General features: G+C 56.7%; 2 protein-coding genes across 3 annotated transcripts in view; both read left to right on the top strand.

Annotated features, from left to right (window-relative positions):
- Nucleotides 1-480: 480 nt before the first annotated feature.
- GEMIN7 (gem nuclear organelle associated protein 7) lies at nucleotides 481-11,879 on the top strand. 2 transcript variants are annotated; one of them, XM_049620867.1, is made up of 3 exons: nucleotides 481-2,378; nucleotides 5,107-5,234; nucleotides 10,856-11,879. In XM_049620867.1, exon 3 carries the CDS (start codon nucleotides 10,864-10,866, stop codon nucleotides 11,257-11,259), a length of 396 nt encoding a protein of 131 aa, XP_049476824.1. In that variant the 5' UTR covers nucleotides 481-2,378; nucleotides 5,107-5,234; nucleotides 10,856-10,863; the 3' UTR covers nucleotides 11,260-11,879. The 2 variants fall into 2 exon arrangements, with proteins under 2 accessions (XP_049476824.1, XP_049476825.1); XM_049620868.1 differs by lacking the exon at nucleotides 481-2,378 and adding an exon at nucleotides 2,386-2,659.
- Nucleotides 11,880-12,913: 1,034 nt separating this feature from the next.
- Nucleotides 12,914-23,690, top strand: part of PPP1R37 (protein phosphatase 1 regulatory subunit 37) — a 41,864-nt gene continuing 31,087 nt past the window's right edge. Inside the window, exon 1 of the mRNA XM_049620840.1 lies at nucleotides 12,914-13,834. Coding sequence (XP_049476797.1) covers nucleotides 13,633-13,834 — 202 coding nt within the window. The 5' untranslated portion in view covers nucleotides 12,914-13,632. The remainder of the gene's footprint in view (nucleotides 13,835-23,690) is intronic.

Here is a 23,690-nt window from a genome sequence, read left to right as displayed (position 1 = left end):
CTTAGCGACCAAACCTTAACGACGCCGAGGTCACACGACCGTGCACACAAACGCCCATTCCTGATGCCTTTTTAGGACCGGTGGAACCGAGGCGCGGGGTGCCTACATGCACCCCCGAGAGAGAATACGGCGGGGGCCACGTTTCGGTCTATTCCATTAAATGCGTTACAATAAACACTCAGGGGGCAAACATTTATTGAGCACTTTGCACTAGATTCTGTTCTAAGTACTGAGGGTATAGCGGTGAACAGGACAGCCAATAATCTCCTCTCACGCAGTATATTCGTGGGGGGGAGACAGACTCTCAACCAGATAACTGTAAAACGGAGTGCCTTCCAGGCCGGCAAGTGCGATGGGGCCGAATAAAAAACTAGGAAGGGCTATAAAGGGGCAGGGTTGCCGGGGTGGGGGTGGGGGTGGGGCCTTGGTCGGATTTCTACAGGGGAAGAGCGTGGGGCACTTGAGCCCCGAAGGAGGTGAGGGGGCCGGCCAGCCTTGTATGTTCCAGAATAACAAGGAAGGGGGGCAGGGCGTGGGGAGAGGCGTGGGTGATTGAGTTCCGTGAGAAAACTGCCTTGGGGCCGAGGGGGTCTTGTGTCCACTTAAGGGCTTTGGATTTCTGAGACCAACGCCTGCGGCGGAGGGCTGGTTAAGGCGAGGAGGGTTGCGGTTATATACATCTACTCTGCTCCTAAACCTGGAATCACTATAAAAACCAAAGAAGCAACTGTCTTCACCTCCCTCCACGCGGGCCTCCTTGAACTTGCCTCCGCAAAGCAGCTCACTGCGATCACTGTTTGAAGTGGCATCAACACCCCGCCCCACCCTCCAACCCTTACGAGTTTCCTTTTCTTCCTGGCACCGGCCACATCATAATAACATAGACCTATCTGTTGACGGTCCTCTCTTCCCTCCCCACCCCCACCCAACACAAGCTCGCTGAGGTCAGGGGCCCGGGTCTGTCCTCCCCTGGGTCCCCAGCCCAGCTCTGAGTGAATTGCACATGCTAATGTCCCAGGAGCACTGCTCCGGGCCAGAGGGTTCCTCATATTGTTATTCAGGTCTGAGCTCAATCGTCCTCCGGAGAGCCCAGGGCCTCCCTGGCCACTGTATCTAAAGCATCTCCACCCTGCTCAAGGCCTTACAACCGTGACCTCCATCTGTCCTCACTTCTTCCCTGGGCCTCAGTTTCCCCATCTATTACCTAAAGGGGCTTCTTCACTGCCACCTCCTTTGACCACCCAACTAGAGAAGCTCCCCTGACTCTACCACCTGTTACCCCATTATCCTTATTTTATTCCTTTTGTATCACTCATCACAAGCCCTGCAGGATCTTGTTGATGTATTTGCTCAGGTATATCCTATTCTGCCCCTCCCGGCCCTCCAGGAATGTGGGTTCCAGAGGGCAAGAGTCAAATCGGCCTGGTTCACATAAATCCTGCTTCTTCATAGGTCGGTCAACAAATGGGTATTCAGCACATTCTCTTTTTCTTTCTTTCTTTCTTGTTTGTTTATTTATTTATTTTTTTAGAGCACAAGCTGGGGAGGGGCAGAGAGACGGAGAGACAGAATCCCAAGCAGGTTCCACACCATGGGTGCAGAGCCCCATGCAGGGCTGGAACTCACAAAATGTGAGAGAGATCATGGCCTGAGCCGAGCTCAAGAGACGGACGCTTAACGGACTGCGCCGCCCAGGCCCCTCCAGCACGTTCTTTCAACAGACCTCACAGAGGGGCTGTGTGCCAGGCACTCGGTCTTGGGGATCTGCTGGGGCCGTGAAGCCCCTGGCTTATGGAAAAAAATGTGGAAGAAGTGAATTCCATCTGAGCCCCAGGCAGTGAGGTTCCATAGCACTTAAAGCCAGACATTCCGTTTTTCAGGGCCTCAGTTTCCCCCTTTGTAAAACGGGGCGGCAGGGGGGGGACTGCTAGACAGAACCACCACCTCGGGTCCCGCTGCTGCCCTCTCCAAGCCTTTTTCCTGCCGTGTGGCTGCTCAAGGTTTCAAAGAGAGGAGCTGCGGTTTGGACTGCAGGTGAAGGGAAGGAGTGTGCACGTGTAGGGGGAGACCAAGCTCTGTCCTTAACTCAGCCCGGAGGAAGTCTCCTCCTCTCCGAACCTCAGTTTCTTCTTCCCTAAAGCGGGCATCCCGGACGCCCCCCACCTCGCAGGCGGGCGGATCAGATGGAAGCGATGGGCCAAGCCGCGGGGCGGGGTGGTGCGTAGGGCCGCGCTGGTTTCCGACCCCGAGAGCCCGCCCGCCACCACGTGGGGCGGCGGCAGCGCGGGCGGAACCCAGGCTGGGCGGCTCGCGGCCCGCCCGGGCCTCTGCAGCTGGGGCGCCGGCGGAAGTGGGGGCGCCGGGCGCCGCGGACCTCGGTGAGTGCTTGGGTGTCGGTGGTGGGGCGCGAGCACGTTTCACTCCTTCTCCCCGGGCCTGGCCCCGGACGCCCGCCCGCGTGCGCGGCCGGGAGTGGCGGGAAGGGGCAGGTCCGCGCCTGCAACGCTGGCCGTGGGGACGTTGTGGTCCCCGGACGCCTGCATGGGGACTCCGGTCCGGAACGCAGCATCGGGGACGTTCCGGCGCCGGGGTTGGGGTGAGGGGCCCGGGCCGCTCAGAATGCTCTCTCTCCCTCGGGAAAATAACAACGACGACGATGGTAACAGTAACAACGGCAGCAGTTGTGACTCCCGCCTTGGCGGGACGGAATCGCTTGCCTGATCTGAGCCGGGAGGACACCCAGCCCAGGCAGAGTGGGGAATGGACGCCTGGGGGCCGGGAGGACCTACTTAGTATAAGAAAAGGCTAGCTGTGGGTGGCCAGGGCGGAATTGAAAGGAAACTGACCAGCCCAGGGGGCAGAGGGGAGGGGAAGTATTCCGTGCTTGAGGTTCCGACCCTCTCTGGAGGCTCCATTTTAACTGATTTGCATCCCACAGGGCCACCTCTGGGGTGTGTGTGGACCTGTCGGCACCTTGGTTAATTGGCGAAGGTCTGGGGTCTTCACTGTTAACCTGGTAACTTGCTATCCCTCCCCTGGCTACTGAAGGGTTCACTAAACGTCTGTCCCTTGAACTGATCCATTCCCGCTTTCTTGGAAGTCAGCACTGAGGCCCCAAGAAGGGAGGTCTGTGAATCTCCTGCCCTTCCTTGTCCGTGACCTAAGTGATGGGGTCTGGAGTCTTGACTGTGCAAGTCGTGGGGGTGGGTTCGGCCATTTTTCTGAAATCTTTGGGCCAGAAACCCTTGGCTTAGAGGATAAAGGATTCTGGGGCCTGGTCACCAGGGAGAAGGGATAATGCCTGCTTTTGCCTTCTTGGGCACACCCTACCTGACCTTTCTTAAACCAGCTTCTTATCAGGTCACACCTTGGTTCCAAGACCTCCAGTGGTGCGCTGACCCTGAAACAAATCTGCCCTGCAGAGAGCAGGGGTGATGGCCCGGGTCTGTTGTCCAACCCAGGGCAACCTGGGTTCGCTCCCTTTTCCTGCCACTCACCAGCTTGCACCCAGTAAATGATTTGGCATCTCCCAGTGCCAGTTTCCTCTTCAGGAGAACGGGGATTACGTGGTATGACCAAATCTCCGTTGGTTGTTTTATCTAGGGATCTCATGTGATTTGTGGCCATTTGCTTAATTCCCATCAGTACCGTGGGACGTCCTAGCCCTACAGACTAGGGTGTATCTCTTAAATCACTGGAGTGTTAACCTAGGTTGGGTGAAAGCCCTGGGGGCTGATGAGCCTTGGCTAAGCTTGGAGTGCGAAGGGCAGTGGTCAGATAAATTAGAAAGTGTGTGTATCCCTTAATCCCATCTACAGTGGTAGTGGTCAAAGAAAGGAAATGGAGTCCTGAAACTGACATAATAGTGCATGTTAACTAACAGATCAAAAACTGTGGGGCGCCTGGGTGGCTGGTTGAGCGTCCTGACTGTGGCTCAGGTCATGATCTCGCGGTTCGCGAGTTCGAGCCCCGCGTCAGGCTCTGTGCTGACGGCTCCGAGCCTGGAGCCTGCTTCAGATTCTGTGTCTCCCTCTCTCTCTGCTCCAACGCGCGCGCTCTCTCTCTCTCTCTCAAAAATAAATAAATAAGTAAAAACATTAAAAAAAAAAAAACCCAACCCTCATCTGACCACTTTCCCCCACCCCCACGGCCCCCACCCTGTTCCAGGCACCATCATGCTCTGCCCGCCTGGGCCACCGAGGCACCTTCCTCACTGGGCTCCCTGCAGGGAGAAGGATCATGTGAAAATCAGTCAGGTCCTGTCCCTCCCCTGCTCAGAACCATCCCAAGGCTCTTGCCTCAGAGTAGTGAGCCAAGCCCTCACCTCAGTCTTCGAGGCCCCTCCCTGCCGATCTGCCCCTGCTCCCACCTCCTCCACGCTGGCCTCCTTGCTTTGCCTCAGAGTCACCCTTCCCTGGGCTTTGTATTTGCTGTTCCCACTGACTGGAACGCTGTCCCCCGAGATGTGTCTACAGGACTCAGTTCCTTATTTCATTTAGGGCTGCTCAGATACAACACCCTTCCTGGCTGGCTATCTCTGGCCCCCTTCTTGGGCCAGGTGGCCCCTCTGGGCACCTGAGGCTCCTCCAGCCCTGCCGGCTCTGGGTAGGCATTGTCCAGAAACAAGTCTGTGTCACCCACTGGCCTGGGAGGGCGGTTTCCCTCACCACCCTGTCCCTCCCTGGCACCACCCCACGTGAGCTGGGCCCCCGAGCAGGCACTTGGATAATGTGGACGGGTGGATCCTTCCTTTCCCTTCAACAAATATTTACTGAGCTGTGTCTGCGTAGGGAACAGACTGCAGGGTGGCGGTGGAGGCTGTGAAGGGGGACGGAGACAGTGGCTGGAGGAGGAGGCCGTGGGGGGGGGGGGGGGGGGGGGGGGGGGAGAGCGAGCGGAGGTGAAAAGTTGCTGGATTCTGGATACCTTTCCGAAGGTGACTTTACCGCTGGGTTGAACGTGGGCGGCAGAGAAAGCCAGGGGGAGTCCAGGGTGCTGTGGGATGTCCCTTGTGTGATCACCCATTGCCGCCTGAAAGGGTCTCCCGGAACCCTAGGAAGTCTGAGTCTTTTTTTTTTTTTTTTCTTTTTTTGCTTCATTTTACAGATGAGGAAACCGAACAGGGAGGCTGTTTGCAGAGCCGCGGTGACCTGTCCAGATCCCTCGTAGCGAATCTGGGAGGGCTAAGAACCACCCGTCTCCCCGAATCCACACCTTCCTATCCGCTGAGGGGGGTAAGCTAATGGCCCGCCTCCCGGTCTTGTGTGGCCTGCCAGCCAAGAGTGGGTTTTACCTTTTTTCCCCTCAGTTTACTTTATTACTTATTTTGAGAGACAGAGAGAGAGAGCACGAGCAGGGGAGGGGCAGAGAGAGGGGGAGAGAGAATCCCAAGCAGGCCCTGCCCTGTCAGCACGGAGCCCCACGCGGGGCTCGAACTTGAGAACGGTGAGATCACGACCTGAGCTGAAATCGAGAGCCGGGACACTTAACCGACTGAGTCCCCCAAGTGCCAAGGTTTACTTTGGAAGTGCTTGGAAGACTTGGAGAAATTTTTGTGGTGCATGAAATTAGATAAAATTGAAATGTCAGTGTCCCAATAAGTGAGGTTTTAAGAACAGCCGTGTTGATTATTTTCGTGTCTGTCTGTGGCCGCTGTGTTGCAACTGTGACAACGTTGAGTAGTTGTGACAGACCCTATAGCCCACAGAGCCTACAGTATTCACCGTCAGGCCCCTTACAGAGAAAATGTGCCAACTTCTGCTAATAGGGATTCAATCTGGGTCAGCAGTAGGGGTGTCTGATCTGCAGGACGTAAAAGCCAGTCCCTGGGAAAGGTCTGGACCGGGACAGAAAGTCTGGGGAGTAGGGAAGGATAGGAGAGGAAGTTCAGATTCCTGAGGGGGACATCTAACATTTTTAAGTTTAATTTAGTTTAATTTAATTTAATTTAAAGTAGGCTCCATACACAGCCCTGAGATCAAGAGCCTCATACTCTACCAATTGAGCCAGCCAGAGGCTCCGGGAGTCTAACATCTTTTAAGGGACACGGAAACATTACGATACGCCCCTGCCTTTTTGAAATTAGAATTTTAAAACTACTGGGGCGCCTGGAGGGCTCGTTCGATTAAGCGTCCAACTCTTGATCTCGGCTCAGGTCATGACGTCAGGCTCATGGGTTCGAGCCCTACGTTGGGCTCCACACTGGGGTGGCAGCCTACTTAAAAAAAAAAAAAAAAAAAAAAAGAGTGGGCTCCATGCCCAATGTGGGTCTGGAACTCACGACCCTGAGATCAAGAGTCACATGCTCTACTGACTGAACCAGCCAGGCATCCCCCTGAAGCCTTTTGTGATGTTAATTCATTTATTTTTTTAATGTTTATTTATTTATTTGAGAGAGAGAGAGAGAGAGCACGCGCGTGCACCAGCATGGGGAGGGGCAGAGAGAGAGGGAGAGAGAGAATCTCAAACAGGCTCTGTGCCATCAGTACAGAGCCCGATGTGGGGCTCGATCCCAAGAACCATGAAATCATGCCCTGATCCGAGGTCAAGAGTTGGACGCTCAACCCATCGAGCCACTCAGGCGCCCCTTTAAAGCCTTTTTTTTTTTTTTTAAAGTTATCCGTATATTACAGCACTTGGCTGGCTCGGTCAGTACGGCCTGCCACTCGATCTCAGAGTTGTAAGTTCCAGCCTCACGCCGAGTGCAGAGATCACTTTAAAAACAATAAAATCTTCTAGGGGCACCTGGGTGGCTCTATCCGTGGGGTGTCCAGCTTCAGCTCGGGTCATAATCCCGAGGCTCGTGGGTTCAAGCCCCGCATTGTGCCCTTTGCTATCGCTCAGCGTGGAGCCCACTTGGGATCCTCTGCCCCCCGCCCCCTCGCTGACCCTCCCCCACTAGGGTGCGCGCGCGCGCGCACTCTCTCCCTCTCTCAAAAATAAACAAACATTTAAAAAATATTTAAAGAAATAAATAAAATCTTTTAAAAGAAAAAGGCTTTATTGAGGTGTAATTCTCATACCATACTCTTCACCAACGGGGGACAGTTTTGGTCGTCACAGCAGGGGGTAATGGTGTGTGTGGGCAGGGGTGCTACTGGCATCTAGTGGGTAGAGGCTAGGGCTGCTGCTAAAGTCCTACACCTATGCCCTGGACAGCCCGCCACACCACCACAGAGAACGATCCAGTCCCGGGTCGCCTGGATGGCTCTGCCGGTTAAACATCCGACTTCGGCTCAGGTCACGATCCCACGGTCCGGGAGTTCCAGCCCCGCGTCGAGCTCTGTGCTGGCAGCTCGGAGCCTGGAGCCTGCTTCGGATGCTGTGTCTCCCTCGCTCTCTCTGCCCCTCCCCTGTTCATGCTCTGTCTCTCTCTCTCTCAAAGATGAATACACTTAAAAAAAAAAAAAAAAAGAACGATCCAGTCCCAAATGTCATCAATGTTGGGGAGAAACCCTCCTCTACGGCCTTGACCCGTTTCTCTGTGGCGTCCGTGCTCCCAAGGAGCTCACCGTTGAGCTGCAGAGACGGGAAGAGCTGAACAAGAAAAACGATCATCTTTTTTTTTTTTTTTTTAAATGTTTATTTTTGAGACAGAGGGAGACAGAGCGCGAGTGGGGGAGGGGCAGAGAGAGAGGGAGACACAGAATCTGAAACAGGCTCCAGGCTCTGCGCTGTCAGCACAGAGCCCGATGCGGGGCTCGAACCCACGAACCGTGAGATCGTGACCTGGGCCGAAGTCGGACGCTTAACCGACTGAGCCACCCAGGCGCCCCAAGGATCATCTTGATCTCCCCCGTACCGGGAGTGGCCCAGGGATGGGACACCATGTGCCTAAAATTTGTCACTTCTGTTAATCACCAGGCCCTGTCCAGCCTGGAAACTGTCCCTTGAAGTCACCCAGCTAAGCAGGCCTGGGAGCTCAATCTCCCCTCCATTCATTCAAGCAGGAACAATGTTTTAAGGAGCCTGGTCTCTGGGCCGCTGCCACACAGTGTTCCAGGAAGCTGGGGGTCAGCACCCGGGAGAAAGCAAGGTCGCTGCCCACGGGGAGGGAGGCAGGCATCTAGCGGAGGAGAAGGGCCCTAGGCAGGACAATAAATATACAATATCACGTCAGAAGAGTCCTGCGCGCTACCAACGAGGCTGGTGAGGGCGTGGAAGAATGTGGGGTAGCGCAGAGAAGGCGGAGAGGAGATACAAGCAGAGGGGAACTTCAAGTGCAGGGGTCTGAGAGGGACTTCTGTGCCAGGCGCGTTCGCAGCCCAGCAAGGCAGCCAGAGGGGCTGGGCTAGAGAGGGAAGCTTGGCCCGCCACGAGGGTGCTGGCGGGGTCCGAAGCTCCAGCGGCCGTTGAGGGCTGTGGTGAGGACGTTGGCTTTGCCTCTGGGCGAGGCTGAAGCCGGGGGGAAGGTTCTCGGCAGAGGAGGCATGTGACCTGACTCAGGTGTTAGATGGTAGGTGTTAGGTGCGAACGAGGTCCTTCTGACTGTGCGTGGGGACAGACTTGCAGGTGGGGGGACGGTGAGAGTGGAAGCCAGGGCCCCGGGGGGAGTTGACTTCAGTAATCCAGGAAGGAAGCGATGGGGGGCAAGATGGGGGCAGGGGTGTCAGGCTGGGAATACGTACACAACAGTTGATCCTTGAACGGTGGGGGGTTTGAACTGCATCGGTCCACTTACACATGCATTTTTTTCAATAAATACAGTACAGTACTGTAAATGTATTTTCTCTTCCTTATGATTTTCTTCTTCTTTTTTTATGTTTATTTACTTATTTTGAAAGAGAGAGAGAGTGCGCGCGCCCACGAGTAGGGGCGGGGCAGAGAGATAGGGAGAGAGAGAGAATCCCAAGTAGGCTCTGTACTGCTCAGGTCCTGAGCCAAGATCAAGAGTCAGATGTTTAACCAACTGAGCCACCCGGGTGCCCCATTTTTTTTTTTTGTTTGTTTGTTTTTTTGTTTTATTTTATTAAAAAAAATTTTTTTTTAACGTTTATTTATCTTTGAGACAGAGAGAGACAAAGCATGAACGGGGGAGGGTCAGAGAGAGAGGGAAACACAGAATCTGAAACAGGCTCCAGGCTCTGAGCTGTCAGCACAGAGCCCGATGCGGGGCTCGAACTCACGGACTGTGAGATCATGACCTGAGCCGAAGTCGGACGCTTAACCGACCGAGCCACCCAGGCGCCCCTTTTGTTTTTTTTAATTTAAGTAGGCTCCATGCCCAACACGGAGCTTGAACTCACAACCCTGAGATCAGGAGTCGCATGCTCTCCCGACTGAGCCAGCCAGGTGCCCCCATTTTTTTTTTTTTTTTAACGTAAGCTCTGTGCCCAAAGTGGGGGTCAAACTCTTGGCCATGAGACCAAGAGTGACATACTCTACTGACTGAGCCAGCCCAGCACCCCAGGACCTTGTTATTTTTAAGGAACTCGGGCTCACTTTTTTGTAGAAGTCCTTCAGTGTGAGCTTTCTCGTGATTGGATTTCAGTAATCCATATTTGGTAGGAATACCACGGAAGTGGTGCCCTGTCCTTCAGTGTATCACCTCAGAAGGCACATGGGGTCTTTTGTCCCTTTACTGCACATGATGGCTTTGATGCCTAAGTGAAGGTAGGGTCCACCAGATTCCTCCACTATAAAGTTACCATTGGGGCGCCTGGGTGGCTCAGCCGGTTAAGCGTCTGCCTTTGGCTCAGGTCATGATCTCGAGGTTCGTGAGTTCGAGCCCCGCATCGGGCTCTGTGCCGACAGCTCAGAGCCTGGAGCCTGCTTCGGATTCTGTGTGTGTGTCTCTCTCTCTCTCTGCCCTTCCCCCGCTCACACTCTGTCTCTCTCTCAAAAATAAATAAACATTAAACAAAATTAAAAAAAAAAATAAAGCTACTGTTTATTCTTTACAACAAATAAGTATTTTGTGAGGAAGTACTTGAAGACTGTGTCGATACACTAGACTTCATCCAACGCTCGTCTACAAATTTTAGTGTCCATTGGTGATTTTAGTTCCTTCCCTTATTTATTCTTTTATTTATTTATAATTAGCATGAAGTCATGAATTTCTGTTTTATTCAGTGGGTTACAATCTGTAACTGGCATTATTTTAACATTCACATCATTCCAGAGTTGGCCACTGGAAGCCCTTTCAAATTGGCTTCGGTGTAATTGGGAATTTATTTGGAAGAGAGCATTTCCTTATGGATGGGATGGGCTGTGCGTGAGGGAGGAAAGGAGGACCTTGTGAATGGTGGTACCAATTCCTGAGGAGGAGGTTACTGGCTGATTTTATTTATTTATTTTTGAGAGATGGGGCACCCGGGTGGCTCAATGGGTTAAGCCTCCGACTTTGGCTCAAGTCATGATCTCGCGGTTTGTGAGTTCGAGTCCCGCGTCGGGCTCTGTGCTGACCGCTCAGAGCCCGGAGCCTGCTTCGGATTCTGTGTTCTCGCGCTCTCTCTGTCCCTCCCCTGCTCACGCACTGTCTCTCTCTGTCTCAAAAATAAAACATTAAAAAAAAGGTTTTTTTTATTATTTTTGAGAGAGAGTGCGAGAGCCGGGGAGGGGCAGAGAGAGGGAGAGAGAGAGAATCCTAAGCAGGCTCTGCGCTGTCTGCCCAGAGCCGGGTGTGGGGCTTGAACCCACGAACTGTGAGATCATGTCCTAAGCGGAAACCAAGAACCGGACCCTTAACGGACCGAGCCACCCAGGCACCCCCGCGGCCTTCTAAAAGGAGAAGCAGGAACTGGGTTTGGGACAAGTTGAGATGAGGTGGGGTAGACAAGCCCCTGCTCCCCGCCTCCCCCTTGTAGTCCCACCCTCCCTGTGTAATGGCTTCCCTCTGTTCCCCTTCACCCAACAGCCAGGATAATGCAGACTCCACCAGCCATTCCTGTGCCTGTGCTCCGGCTCCCCCGGGGCCCCGATGGCTTGAGCCGAGGCTTTGCCCCAGACGGACGCAGGGCCCCCCCGAAGCCAGAGGTTCCTGGAAGCCCGGGATCTCCAGTAGGTCGAGAGTCTCGGGAATCCCGGGAACAGCAGGCCCGAGCCGCACTTCGGGAACGCTACCTCCGCAGCCTGCTGGCCATGGTGGGTCACCAGGTGAACTTCACACTGCACGAGGGTGTGCACGTGACCGCCCACTTCGGAGCCGCCGACCTGGACGTGGCCAATTTCTACGTGCTGCAGCTGCAGACGCCGATAGGCGTGCAGGCCGAGGCGCTGCTGCGGTGTAGTGACATTATTTCCTACACCTTCAAGCCGTGAGGACGTGACGGTGTTCACCTTTCTGCCCGAGGCCTGGCCGCAGTATCCCAGCCTCCAAATGTTCAGGAGCCCAGCACCCTGGGCCCCACAGGGTTTGGAACATCCTTGGAAATTTGAGCCGAGCGCCGGGCAACTCTGGCTTCTTGGGACCTGCGGAGTCCAGTCAGTAAAATTCGGCAACCGCGGGAGTTCTGGAGCCCGTTGGAAGGAATGCTCTGCCTCACAGGAATCTAAGCTCTTAAAACAGGGCCTCATGCCAGTTCCTGAAGACTGGGGGTTGGGGGCGGTTAACAAAGGGCGGCACATCGCAGAGTGGGAAATTGTCTGTTGAAGTTGCAAAGTACAGCCACCCTGGAGAAAGTCCCCTCTACTAAAGAACCCATCATTCCAGGAAGACTCCTGTTTTGTTTTGTTTTGTTTTGTTTAAATGTGCCACATAGGGATGGAACCGGATTTAGGAAATGGGAGGTTGACTATCCTGGTGGCCCTCGAGAAGAGGACACATCAAGGGGCCCACATCAAGGGGCCGGGAGGAACTGGGGGATAAAGGTGGAGATTGGGTTGGTCCTCACTCTCTGGGGGAGTGGCTGGAGCTACCTGAGCAGCGGGTTTGGGAGATTCAGATGCGGTTTCTTTTCTCGGGTGGGCGGGGGGGGGGGGGTTGGGGTGTGTTCACCGCGAGGGGCGTGGTTCGCATTGGGTTGGTTACACGGTCGCCGGGCCCTTGGGTGGCGTGGGCCTCACTCTAGGGAAGGCGGGTTCGTTTCCCCGCCCGCTCCGGAAGGGGTCGGACCCGGACCCGGTGCGGCCGCGCCTTTCAGGACAGGCTGAGGACGGGGTTGGGGTGAAGCTTCACCCTTTCTCCATTTCGCTCCAGCTGTGTAGCCGTCCATTATCACTCGCTTCCCTTATCCCCGCCACTAGTCGTTTTTCTGGTTTCGCTGGGCTCAAGTGATTTCTGCCCCCTTTGTAATCCCATCAACTTTGGAATGTAAGTGAAGATCCCATTAAGTATAGATGAGATTTGCTTTGTTCGTCTTCAGTCGCGAAAGTGCGGCGGCTGGTGATGTTGAACGGGGCGGGCGGAGAACCTCAGCTCCCCTACGTCCGTCCATTCAAGACACCGCCTCCAGCGAGCCGCGGGTCTAGCTCTCTAGTTGCCTAGGCAACGACGTCGCGCGCTCTGTCTCCTCCCCGAATCCTCCCTCCCTTTTTTAGTTTTAGCCCCGCCTTTCCCCCCCCGAATTGCTGGAAGTGCTGGGAAAGCCTGGCGAAAGTGCCGAGGCGAATATTAAGCGATTGAAACGAGCCGTGATGTGTGTGTTTGTGTGTGTGTGTGTGTGTGTGTGTGTGTGTGCGCGCGCGCGCGTGTGCGTGTGGAGGGAGGGGTGTGTGGGGCGTTAGAACTCGTGCGGGTTCCTCGGGGCTTGGTAATCTACCTGCTCCGTCGCCCGGTAGTTTGGTTGGCAGATTCGTCTCCTGGTTTTGGAATTTCTTCCATCATCCAGGGTTTTTTGTTTTTTAATAGAGGTTATGATACTCCTCATGGGCTCATATTTCTTTTAGTCTTTTAATTTAAGTTGTATTTCACGCAACGCTGTCCAAATACAGAGAGCTACTGATGAAACTGCAGTCTGCAAATGGAAGGCTAGAGCGTCTGTAGCAAAGAGGCCAAGGCTTCGTCTCCAGGCAGAGGATCCGTCTGTCAGCATCCATCACCTGTACTCATATATTCAATACAGCCTCTGTCCCTTTCCTTTCAAGTTCTCTGTCCCTTTGCCTCTCTCCTTATCAGTTGGCCTAGCTCCGCCACGCAAATGTTATTTTTATCAACTCCCTTCCCCTCACAGTTGCCTGAGCTCGTGACGAATGTGTGCGAGTCTGAACGTTAGTTATCTAGTCGGAGGAGGGTGGCGGCGTGGGGGCGGCCCACATTCGCGCTTGCGCGCTGCTCCGGGAGACGGCGTCCACCTCGCCCCGCCCCTCGTACTCTGCAGTTCCGGCTCTGCAGATTCACAGCTCACGTTTCTTTTTCCCGTGGCTCTTTCTGCCTTTTGTTACCTGCTTCAACAACCCGCGAGACCACTCTACCCGCGAATAGCGTAAATTGATTTTCTGCTTTCATTAGTACGCGCCGAGCTCCCCGGCTGTTAACGAAAGTGCGGCTGCGAACGAGCAGGCGCGCGCGGGGCTCGGGGGAGGCGCGCTCGAGCTCCCGGCGGCGACGACTACGACGACCAGGAGGGAGGACGGAGGCGGCGCCTGAAGCAGCGGCGGAGCCCATGCCCCGGGACGGCGGGCGGGCCCGGAGAGACAAGTCCGGGGCCCGGGACATGTCCCCGGGGCCCCCGTGAAGAGGCGGCGGCGGCGGCGATGGAGACCCCGCCGCAGGAGGGGCCGCCCGGGCCGGGCGCGGACGGCGACGCCGAGGAGGCCCCCGGCGAGGCCCGGTCTCCCAGCCCCGCATCGTCCCCCGCCGACGGGCGCCTCAAGGCTGCGGCCAAGCGCGTCACGTTCCCCTCCGACGAGGATATCGTGTCCGGAGCGGTGGAGCCCAAAGACCCCTGGAGACACGGTAGCTACTGCCGGGGCGCGGGGGCGGGCTCGTGGCTGACCGGGAGTCAGGGCAGCGTCGGGCATGGAGGCGGTGCTCGAGAAGTTGCACCTAATGATTTAAGGAGACTGTCGTCACTTTAGGGCTGCAAGGTGTTTGAGACGGGGTGGCTGTTAGATTGGGAAGGTGAAAAGTAGCTGGTTTATGCCCCGCTGCACTCCTCGCGGACGCTGAAGGTGGTCGTTTTAGGAGTTAAAATGATAAGCAATCAAAGAAAGTTTGGAGGCCAGGGAGATCGGGCGGGCGGTAGCCTTTGAGATCATAGTCCCACTTCCCCACCCGCCCGAAAGGATAAAGAGAGCCGTCTGGGGAGGAAGAGGGGGTCAAAATTGGCGTTCCAAGGGCAGGTGGACGTTTGATGGGCCCATAGGGCTGGAAGGAGGTTAAGCTGCTAGTCTGCAAACCTCGGGGGGGGGGGGGGTAGTCATGCCGCTCACTTTTTTGGCTGTGAGGAGGAAGAATAAACCAGTGGGACTGTGGCTGTGGAGGAGTTGGTAAAACCTGGGGTTGGGAAAAGGGAGTCAAGCTAAACGGCTTCCCAGAAAAGGAGCAGAGTTGGTGGTCACTTTGGGGGTGGACGAGATAGTCGGAGGAGGTGTTGGATCTTGGCATTAAGAAGAAGAAAAGTCACTGCATGCCTTCTTTGCTTTCGCCCAAAAGTGAAGCAAAACATGATCAGCCATTAAGGAGCAGAGGAATTTTGGGGCCTGGCTCTAGAAGGGTCTCTTTTTAAAATTTTCCTCCCCCCTCCCCGCCTTGAGAAAGAGTTAGGGATTTGGAGTTGCTGGTCGGTAGAAAGTAGGAGCCGGAAGAAGTTTGCTGGCTTGAGACGTTGGGAGAGGGAGCAAGTCTGCCGATTCTGGGTTCCCTGGAGGTCAGATTAGTGTCGGAAAGGGCAGCTGGAGGAGTGTGTGTGTGTTGCGTATAGAGCTAAAGTTGGAAAGTCACTTCATAGATGAACGGCAGTGTTGAGTCTTTCTGTGCGGGGGACGTCGGTCAGTCTTGCCAGGGTGGAGCCCACCAAGAGAGGGATCAGCCTGGTCCCGGCTCAGTAGAAGTTGGTCACTTGGCCGCTGGAGAGAGGAGGCACTGTTGCTAGTCTGTGCGGTGGAGGAATTGAGGACTTCGTTCAAATCCTGACTCCTTTTTACCCACTTCCTGACCTCGGGCTGGTTATCTAACTCTTCGGAGCCTCAGTTTTCCGACTGTGAGGTGGGTGACAATACCCCTGCCCCGGGGGCATTTAAGAGAGGACTAAATATGATGATGTACGAAAGGTCATTGGCGAGGATGAGCTTTCACGAAGTTGCAGTTGATGTCGGTCAACGTGGGTGATGTGGGGTGATACCGGTGATACTGGTGATTTGAGGGGCTAGTCTGGAGAAGTCAGCTCATGGGGTTGGGGCCTGGATGTCTCTGCTTCACAAGCTGCCAGCAGAGGGGCGGAGAGGGTGGGCCGTGTGTGTGGGCCCCGGGGCAGGGAGAAGGGCGGATGGGCAGTTTGTGTGGGCTTCAGGGTCATGGGGGGGGGGGGGGGGGAGAGTTGGCACGGGGTGGAGCAGCGGGGGCAGTTTCTGGTGTGCAGGTTCCCAGAAGAGGAACAGCTGTGTGTAACCAGCTGTTTGCTTTTGAGTCAAGCTGTTTTTCCACCCTGAGCCTCCTGTTCTTTGCTCTGCAAATGGAGGTGCTAATTTCTACCGCCGGGTAGTTGTGAGGATTAAATACAATAGTCCTTGTAAATTCTGGCCACATAAATAGCAGCTGCTGTTCCCCCGGCAGGGGAGAACGTCAAGAAAGAGGGGTCACTTGGAGTCTGGCTGGGAGGAGTTTGAGGGGATGGTTGCCGATCAGTCTTCCCCGGCTTAGGCGGAGGTGGCCACAGCTTACGGGCTGGGGGAGTCCCTCCTTTCTGGCAGTTTAAAGAGGGACACAGGGACTGGTTAGGACTCCCTCTCCGGAGGAGTCGGTGGGTCTGAGGGAGAGAGGCAGCGACACGGAGAAGTTGAGAAATCAGTGTGCGGGCTGGAAGAGCGCATGTGTCGTGGCTGGGGTGGGGTGGGGTGGGGGCTTGGCCTGGCTGTGACGGAGTTGGGTGATCTTGGTCCCCAGGCAGGGAGGGGTCATGGGTGCAGTTGGTGAGGTTAGTGGGATTCGCAGGACGGGAAGTTGGAAGGCCTGCCATGCTGAGGAGCAGGAGGCTAGCCTCTGTGCCTGGGGAGGACAGCAGGTTGCTGCCTGGCCCAGGACCAGGGAAGGTGGAGTCTTGCCAGGCCGTAGAAGCGGAGACTCAGTACAGAAGGTTGGGCCAAGGGGGTTACCCGGTTGGGAGGCCAAAGGGTCTTGGCTGGGGGCTGCAGGGAGGACTTGGTCCGTCCTAGAGGAGGGCGGGAGATCTGTTGGACTTGGTCTGTAAGCCGTGGGAAAGCACAGAGGGTGTCATTTGAGCTGCGGACCTGGTGGGCAGGGTGACGGAGGAGTCATTCTGGGGCCTGCTGTGGTGATGTGACCCTGAGGTCAGGGGTCAGGGGACTTGGCAGTTCCAATTTGGGAGTGAGGTCATCCGGAAGCCGTTCTTCTGTCGTAGAGATGGAGAAGTCGGCTGAACCAGGAGAGGTGCAGGGGCACTCCCGAACTAGGGGAGTCGGGGGCCCCAGTACAGGGTGACCATTCAACGGGGAGAGCTGGGCCGGGCCCTCACCGAGCCTCCAGCTAGGGTGGAGGAGAGCCAGGCCCTGACTAGAGCGGTGGCCCAGCCAGGCGGGAGCCTCAGGGGGTGTCTTCCTGAGGGCGAGAGCCCCATCAGGCCCTGCCAGAGGTCACGTGTTGGGGATCCCTAGACATGAGATGGATCTGGACTGGGGGAGTTGTCTCAGGCCTACGGAAGCTCAACCCAGCCCAGCACTCAGAGGGGCCTTGCCTGGCTCCCGTGTCACGCAGTGTCCCCACCCACCTGCCCCCAGTGCTGGGGTCCTGCTCATTTCCCTCCGTGCACTAATGGCCGTCTGATGTTTCCTTACGTGCTCGTTTCCACGCTCGTGGTCTCTCTCCCCAACTGACATGGGAGAGCAGACGCCGTCCGTCCTCGTTTCCACTTCCTCGGCCCTTCAGAGGACACGCAGTGATCGTGGTTGAACGAGCCCCGGTGAGCATGTGTGCAGCTATCCTGGAAGGGGTGACCCAGGCCAGACCCGGGCCCCATGGAGCCAGCGTGCACGTGCAGGCCAGCCGTGGCGGCAGCGCGCTGTGGCCTCCAGCGAGGCCCCTGTTCTTGCTGAGTTTGTTTCCTCATCTGTGAAGTGGTGATCCCTGCCCCGCTGACCACCCAGGATGTCCGAGCAGATAGGATGAACCCGGTGGGGCGGGGCCTGCTCCACAGGCCAGCGTGGGTGGTCGGGAAGGGAAGCTTGGGGAGGAGGCAGGGTGGAAACCGAGGGGGAGAGACCGCCTCAGAGCTGCCACACTGGCCACCTGTGGGCTCCACTCTCCCTGGGGGTAGACGGGGGCCCCAGTGGAGGAGGGGCTGGCTGGATGCACCCCACCCCACGGTGGCAGGCCCCGTGGTCCCAACTCTCCTGAGGGACTTGTGCTGGGGACCCTTGTAGACCAAACTGCAGGCGTGACCCAAGGCTCGGCTCGTCTTCCCGTCCCATGAACGCTGTGTGGGCTTCGCGAGACAGGTGTCGGAGAGCATGTGACACCGGCCGCAGTCTGGGAGGCTTGTCCCCCCTCCCTCCTGGCCTGCCGGTAACCCATTCCCCTCCCCCTGACCTCTGGCCCAGGAGGTTCAGTCCCGCGGTGGGGGGTGGGGGAGTTTTGCCTACCAGGAACTGCTGTGGCGTGTCTGCAGGGTGAGGGGGTCCCAAGGACGAGGCGACCTCTGGCCACCTGAGCTTGGGGCCTGGAGGGGGCAGTGAGGGCAGTGGCGATGGTGTTCTCAAATGGGGATCAGAGGGGGTGGAAATGCTTCACTGGGTGCTCTCATTGAAACCTATGCTGTAGATTTAGTCCTTGAAACTGGTTTGGCAGGTAGAAATGCACCTGTCAGTGGTAGGAAGAGGCCCTCCGTTAAAAGAATCAGCTCAAAAGACTCAGCTCAAGGGGCGCCCGGCTGGCTCATTTGGTGGAGCATGTGACTCTTAATCTCGAGGTCATGAGTTCAAGTCCCACACTGGGTGTAGAGATGACTAAAAAAAATGAACTTTGAAAAAAAGGACTCAGCTCGCGTTAGCACAAGTGGTGGTGTTGCTGGAGAGTAGGGAATGGGGTCGTGGGGGACAGCTTTTGGGGCCTTTGCCCGGATTTCCATCCGGGCCCAACTTCACCTCCTACTGCCGGCCCTGGCACATCGTCTGCCGTGTGACTTTGGGCGATGTGCCGTGTGACTTTGGACAATTGTGCTCTCTCGATTTTTCTGTCTGTAAAATGCAGCTGACAATAGTACCTCCTCATAGGGTGATCGTGAGGATTAAGTAAGATAACAGAGTCCATAGTGAATGCTCATCCCATGTCTCCCTCATTTTTCCTGTCAGTGCCAGTCCTGCAGCCCCACCTAACGCCTCACCGTCAGCGCGCTTCCTGTGTCTGTTGTGTATTTGCACTCGTCTTTCTCCCTGGTCTCTCCCCCCACTCCCCGGGCAAAACCTGCTGCCCTGTCCCTGACCGGGCATGGGAAAGACCACAGGCCCCAGGCCTGATCCCATCTGTTACAAGCTGGGTGACCGTGGGCAGGTTGCCCAACCTCTCTGAGCTGAAACTAAATCAACACGTTTTTCTCACCAGCCTGAAAAGAGGCAATAGAACCCAGATTCTAGACTCGAAGTGCTAGCCTCTCCAGATACCGGCTGCTGACTTTGGACAACTTACGGCTCCTCCCCGGGCCTTAGTCCCGTGTGAGGCATGGACCCCAGCCCCCAGCCCTCTGCCCGCCTCCGGCAGTGTGTTGGGAGTGCCGCTCTGCTGGGCCGGGCCCTTTGCATCCTCAAACTCAGGCGGGCCGCCCTCATTCTTTCCACCTCCAACTCTTTATTTGTGTTCGCATCGTATTTCCCTCTTCAAGGGCACAGACTGTGTGCGTGTCACCTCTTTGACCTCAGCCTGGCGCTCAAGAGGGCCTGGGCACTGGATGAATGTCAGAGGAGTGAGGTTAGCCTCACATCTCAGCCGGTGGTGGTGTTTGGGAGAAAGCTTTTTGGGGTAGTTAATCCGGTCTGTGCCGGGGGCTCTTCCCCAGAGATCTGCAGGCTGGCTTTGGCACCCATCACAAGCCCCCAGAAGGATCACGCAAACCTAGCGGGCAGGAGGCAGTAAATAGTCGGTGAGTGAGTCAGTGGCGGTGCACGTGGGCGTGCTTCTGGGAGCGCGGCACGCGTGGCTCTCCTCGGTCTGATGCTCCGAAAGTTAAGAAATGTGCAGCCAGATCCCCTGGGCTGGACTGGCTGTAACTAAGGCAGCCTCTGGAAATGGGGGCCAGGAATCTGTGTTTCTAGAAAGCTCCCCAGGTGGTTGTGACAGCCAGGTTTGGCTGTCCTGCTCAGGGCTGAGCCAACGCAACACTCGATCCCAAGACTGCCTTCCAGCCCTCCGTTCAGGGGTGGCTGGGGTTGACCTGGTAAGCTTGTTTGGAGCAAATGGAAGCGTCTGGCTTGCGGTGACAGCAGAAATTCGAGCTGGGAAGGGCAGCCTGCTGCAGTGGAGCGTAGAGGAGCCTGGGTTGAAATCCCTGCTCTTGGATGACCTTAATCGTCACGACTGCTTGCCTTCCGTGTGCTCACCACTGGGCTACACGTATTGTCTCAGTTCAATCGCACGACCACCCCAGGGGGTAGGTGCTGTTCTCCCAATTTGTAGATGAGGAAATAGAGGCACAGGGAAGTGATGGGGCTTACCTGAGCTCACAGAGCCAGTAAATGGGTGAGCCGGATCCAAACCAGGCAGTCCCCTGCTCTTACCTCTGTCTCCTGGCTGCCTGGACTTCCGCAAGTTGCCGCATTCAGTTCAGCGTGCTGCCTGGTTTCTTCACTTGCAACCCATAACCCTTTACGAAGTGGAGAGGACACTTCCAGCTGTGCATCATTGTGGCCGGGATGAGAAAGCGATGGAGTAAAGGGCCCGGCCCAGTTGGCATCTCGGGGATGCGGGTTTGCTGTGTTTCTTGGACAGCTCCACAGCCCCGGGAGGTCTCTGCCGCTCCCCTGCCCTCCGCATTAGGTCCTCGTTGTTCTGACCCTTGGCCCGAGTTCTTGCTGTGCTGCGCGGTGTCCGGTACCTGGTAGGTGCGCGGGACCTCCTGGCTGAACGTGTGACCCAGTTCCCCCACGGCCAGCTGCCACTCACTTAGCATGGCATGGCCGTGCCAGGTGTTCGAGGTCGGGGAATGAGACGGGCCCAGTCCCTGCCTCCATGGAGGTCATAGCCGAGTAAGAGAGACACACAGAAAACAATTCTCATCAAACCAGGGTGCCCGGGACTCTGATTAGGAAGAGCTCATAGGTCTACTTGGGCAGGCAGGCGGGCAAGGGGGGCTTCCCGGAGTCGGGGCCATCGGAGGCCCAGAAATCCCAGGAGTTGGTCGGGTGGGCAGCAGTTGGAAGTATGCGGCGGGAGGGGTTGGGGGCAGAGTGGGGGAGGTGCATCTGAGGAAAGGAAAAAAAAGCCGGTCTTCCGGGAGGTGGAGGCAGGAGGGTCAGAGGCGAGGTGGAGGAGGCAGGAAAGAGCACCCAGCTAGCTGGGGCCTCACAGGCCCTGTTAGCCTCAGGGCTGCCCGGAGCCAGTGAAGGGTTTTAAGAAGGGGCATGCCTGGTATTTTTATTTTTTTATTTTTATTTATTTATTTTTTTAAAATTTTTTAACGTTTATTTATTTTTGAGACAGAGAGAGACAGAGCATGAACGGGGGAGGGTCAGAGAGAGGGAGACACAGAATCGGTAACAGGCTCCAGGCTCCGAGTTGTCAGCACAGAGCCCGACGCGGGGCTCGAACTCACGGACTGCAAGATCGTGACCTGAGCCGAAGTCGGCCGCTTAACCAACTGAGCCACCCAGGCGCCCCATGCCTGGTATTTTTAACAGAACCTTCTGGGTGGTGTGAGGTGGGTGAGACTGAGGCTTAGAGACCAGGAAGGTGACCACGGGGTCAGGAACCTGTAGGCGCTTAGCTTCGTGTGGTCCTGCATTGGATGATAGCTGATATTTGACTTCTTTGATTTACTCATTGGCTTTATCTGAACTTTCCCCGCCCCCCTACCCGAAGGTTTTACTATTGCCAGTGTTATCTGTGACCCTTCTAAGGTGACAGCCCCCCCCCCCCCCCCCATTCTTTCCTTGGATCTGAGCCCCTGCCCACACCTCCAGTCAGTTCATCCTGCCCTTGGCAGGGGAGGTGGGCAGCGTGTAGGCTGTGCGGTCAGATTCCCGTACCGCCTCCCCCAGGTGGCTTCACCTGCATGGTCTGTTTAGACCCCACATTTCCCAGATCCGGCAAGCTCTAAAAACTGTCCCAGACCTTGCTGGGGTCTTAGCATAATATAGCTGTCCTGGCCCTCTTATAAAATCCAGGGGTGTCTGGGTGGCTCAGTTAGTTGAGCGTCTGATTTTGGCTCAGGTCATGATCTCATGACTGAGTCGTGATCTCACGGTTCATGAATTCGAGCCCTGCATTGTGCTCTGCACTGCCTGGGATTCTCTCTTTCTCTCTTTCTCTCTTTCTCTCTCTCTCTCTCTCTCTCTCTCTCTCTCTCTGCCCCTCCCCCACTTGCTCTCTGTCTTTCAAAATAAATAAACTTAAAACAATAAAACCCAGGACATCTCTGAATCCAGAATCCACATCTGGCCCGAGGGTTTCCAGTAGGAGACCATGGAGTCCTCTGTGGGCCTCATTCCCCAAAACGTGTAATGGTAGCAACAGGAGAGGCGCCCAGGTCTCGGGCTCCGGAGCCCCCTGGTGCCAGTCCAGCTCTGCCCCTAGGCGAATCCCTCGAGTTCTCTGCCTCAGTATCCTCATTTGTCTGGGGCCTGAGGATCAGATTATTCCATACTTGGAAAGCGACTGGAAGGGTGACCAGCTATTACAGGCACTCCGTGAGGATCTGCCGAAGTTGAATGAGGTCATGCCCCTGTTGGGAGCCTGCCCTGGTTCCCTCATCTCTAAGAGCAAGATGATAGCCCCACCTCCCCCGCTAGATGGCACAGGCCCAGGTGTGGGTTCACCCGTGTGAATGTGGGCACGTCCCGAAACATCCCTGTGCCGCGCTGTCCCCGTTTGTGAAGCCCTTTTGGCAGACGAGTCTATTTCAAAGCTTTCAGACTCCTGGGAACAGAGCCAGCCCTCAGGCCTTCGAAGCCGGGAGCACATCCCAGCGTCAGGCAGATCTGGCGAGAGTGCCTGACGTCCTGGACGTCACCGCTCCCTGGCAGACGCTGGCACTGCCCATGCTGACCCTGGATGCTGCTCGTGTCAGGGAGGCCTGCGGCACCGATGGCGACTGGGCTAGATTTGGGGCAGCCCTCCGTGGCTGAGCCCGGGTGGGTCTCCGGGGCTGGAGTTAGCGTGGGAGAGACGGAGGGGGGTCCCAGTTCCAGGAGGGGTTTCGGAGGGTGAGTGCCCAAAGCACCTACGGACCCCATCGTGCTCTGATTGTATTTCCCCCTACTTGGAATACAGATTCCACAAAGGCAGGGCCTAAATCCGTTCGGCTCCCCTCGCCGTCCGCAGAAGCCTTTGCGCCTCCTGTCTCTCCTCAGGCCCTCACGTCCGATGATGGTGGACGGAGGTGCACAGTAGGCACTCTGAAGCTACTCTCACCCCCTTGCTTACGCTGCAGCTGGTGCAGAGCCGTTGCCTCAGGTTGGGGGGGTGGTTTGGAAGCGGCTGCTGACAGCCACTCATGTGACAGCTCATGTGACTTGCCTGACGCCCTCTTCCTTTCCAGCAGAAGCCCGGGTTGAGAGCCCTGCTGTCTGACGCTCCCTGGAGGGTCTCGTCGGATCCCAGCTGGTGCTCCTGGGGTGGGTGGGCAGCCCCCTCTGGGAACCCGCTGGGGTCAGGCTCGTGTGCCACCTTCACGCCCACCCCCGCGTCTCTCCAGTTCTCGTCTCCCGCCGGCTGTCGTCAACCATGTCGCGGCAGAGCTGCCCCCGTCCTGGGCAGAGTGCCTTCCCAGCTGAGCTCCCTGCTGTTTCTCGAAGCAGCAGGGCGTCTGGGAGGGGCTGCCGGGAGGCTGAGGGCAGACACCGGGGAAGTGACCCTGCAGAGGGGTCACGCCTCCGGATGATGGCGGCCGTGGCGGTCAGCACAGCCCGCTTTCGTGGAGCCCTTACCGGGCCTCAGCGCTTCGTGTGCGTCTGCTCATTTAATCTCCACAGCAGCCAGAAGCAGAAAGCCGGGGCTCGGGGGATGGGGGGAGCCGCGTTCAAACTACAAGGGATGGTTCCCACCCTCCGCTGTGTTTCCAAAAAGCCTCTGAGGGCCCCTTCACCACCACAGGATCGAGTCCCCACCTCCGAGCCTGGCGGGAGACCCTCCCTCCTGACCCAGAGACGCCACCCCCCTCTGCACAGGGTGCCCTAAGCCAGTCCCCTGCCTTTCCTGCCCGGCTCCCGCTCATCCTCCCCGAGCTGGCTCCCACATCACCTCCTTGGTCCCCAGGCAGTGCTGCTGCCCAGGGACCCGCCCAGGTTCCCGTGATGCCCCCTCATGCTGTCGTTATCTGTTTGGGCCCATCTCCCCGCACTGGACCCAGACGCTCCATGAGGGACCACACCTTGTCCATCCGGCTCCCCAGAGGAGGCAAACCACCGACACACCCAGGCACTTTCCCTAG

This window comes from Panthera uncia (assembly GCF_023721935.1).
Source record: "Panthera uncia isolate 11264 chromosome E2 unlocalized genomic scaffold, Puncia_PCG_1.0 HiC_scaffold_19, whole genome shotgun sequence".
Taxonomy (NCBI): domain Eukaryota; kingdom Metazoa; phylum Chordata; class Mammalia; order Carnivora; family Felidae; genus Panthera; species Panthera uncia.
Note: the sequence above shows the minus strand (reverse complement) of the source record. Positions and strands in the feature narration are given on the sequence as shown.

Bases quoted from the DNA above. Each gene is read 5' to 3' on its own strand.
- GEMIN7 (XM_049620867.1), top strand. From the start codon at position 10,864: ATGCAGACTCCACCAGCCATTCCTGTGCCTGTGCTCCGGCTCCCCCGG.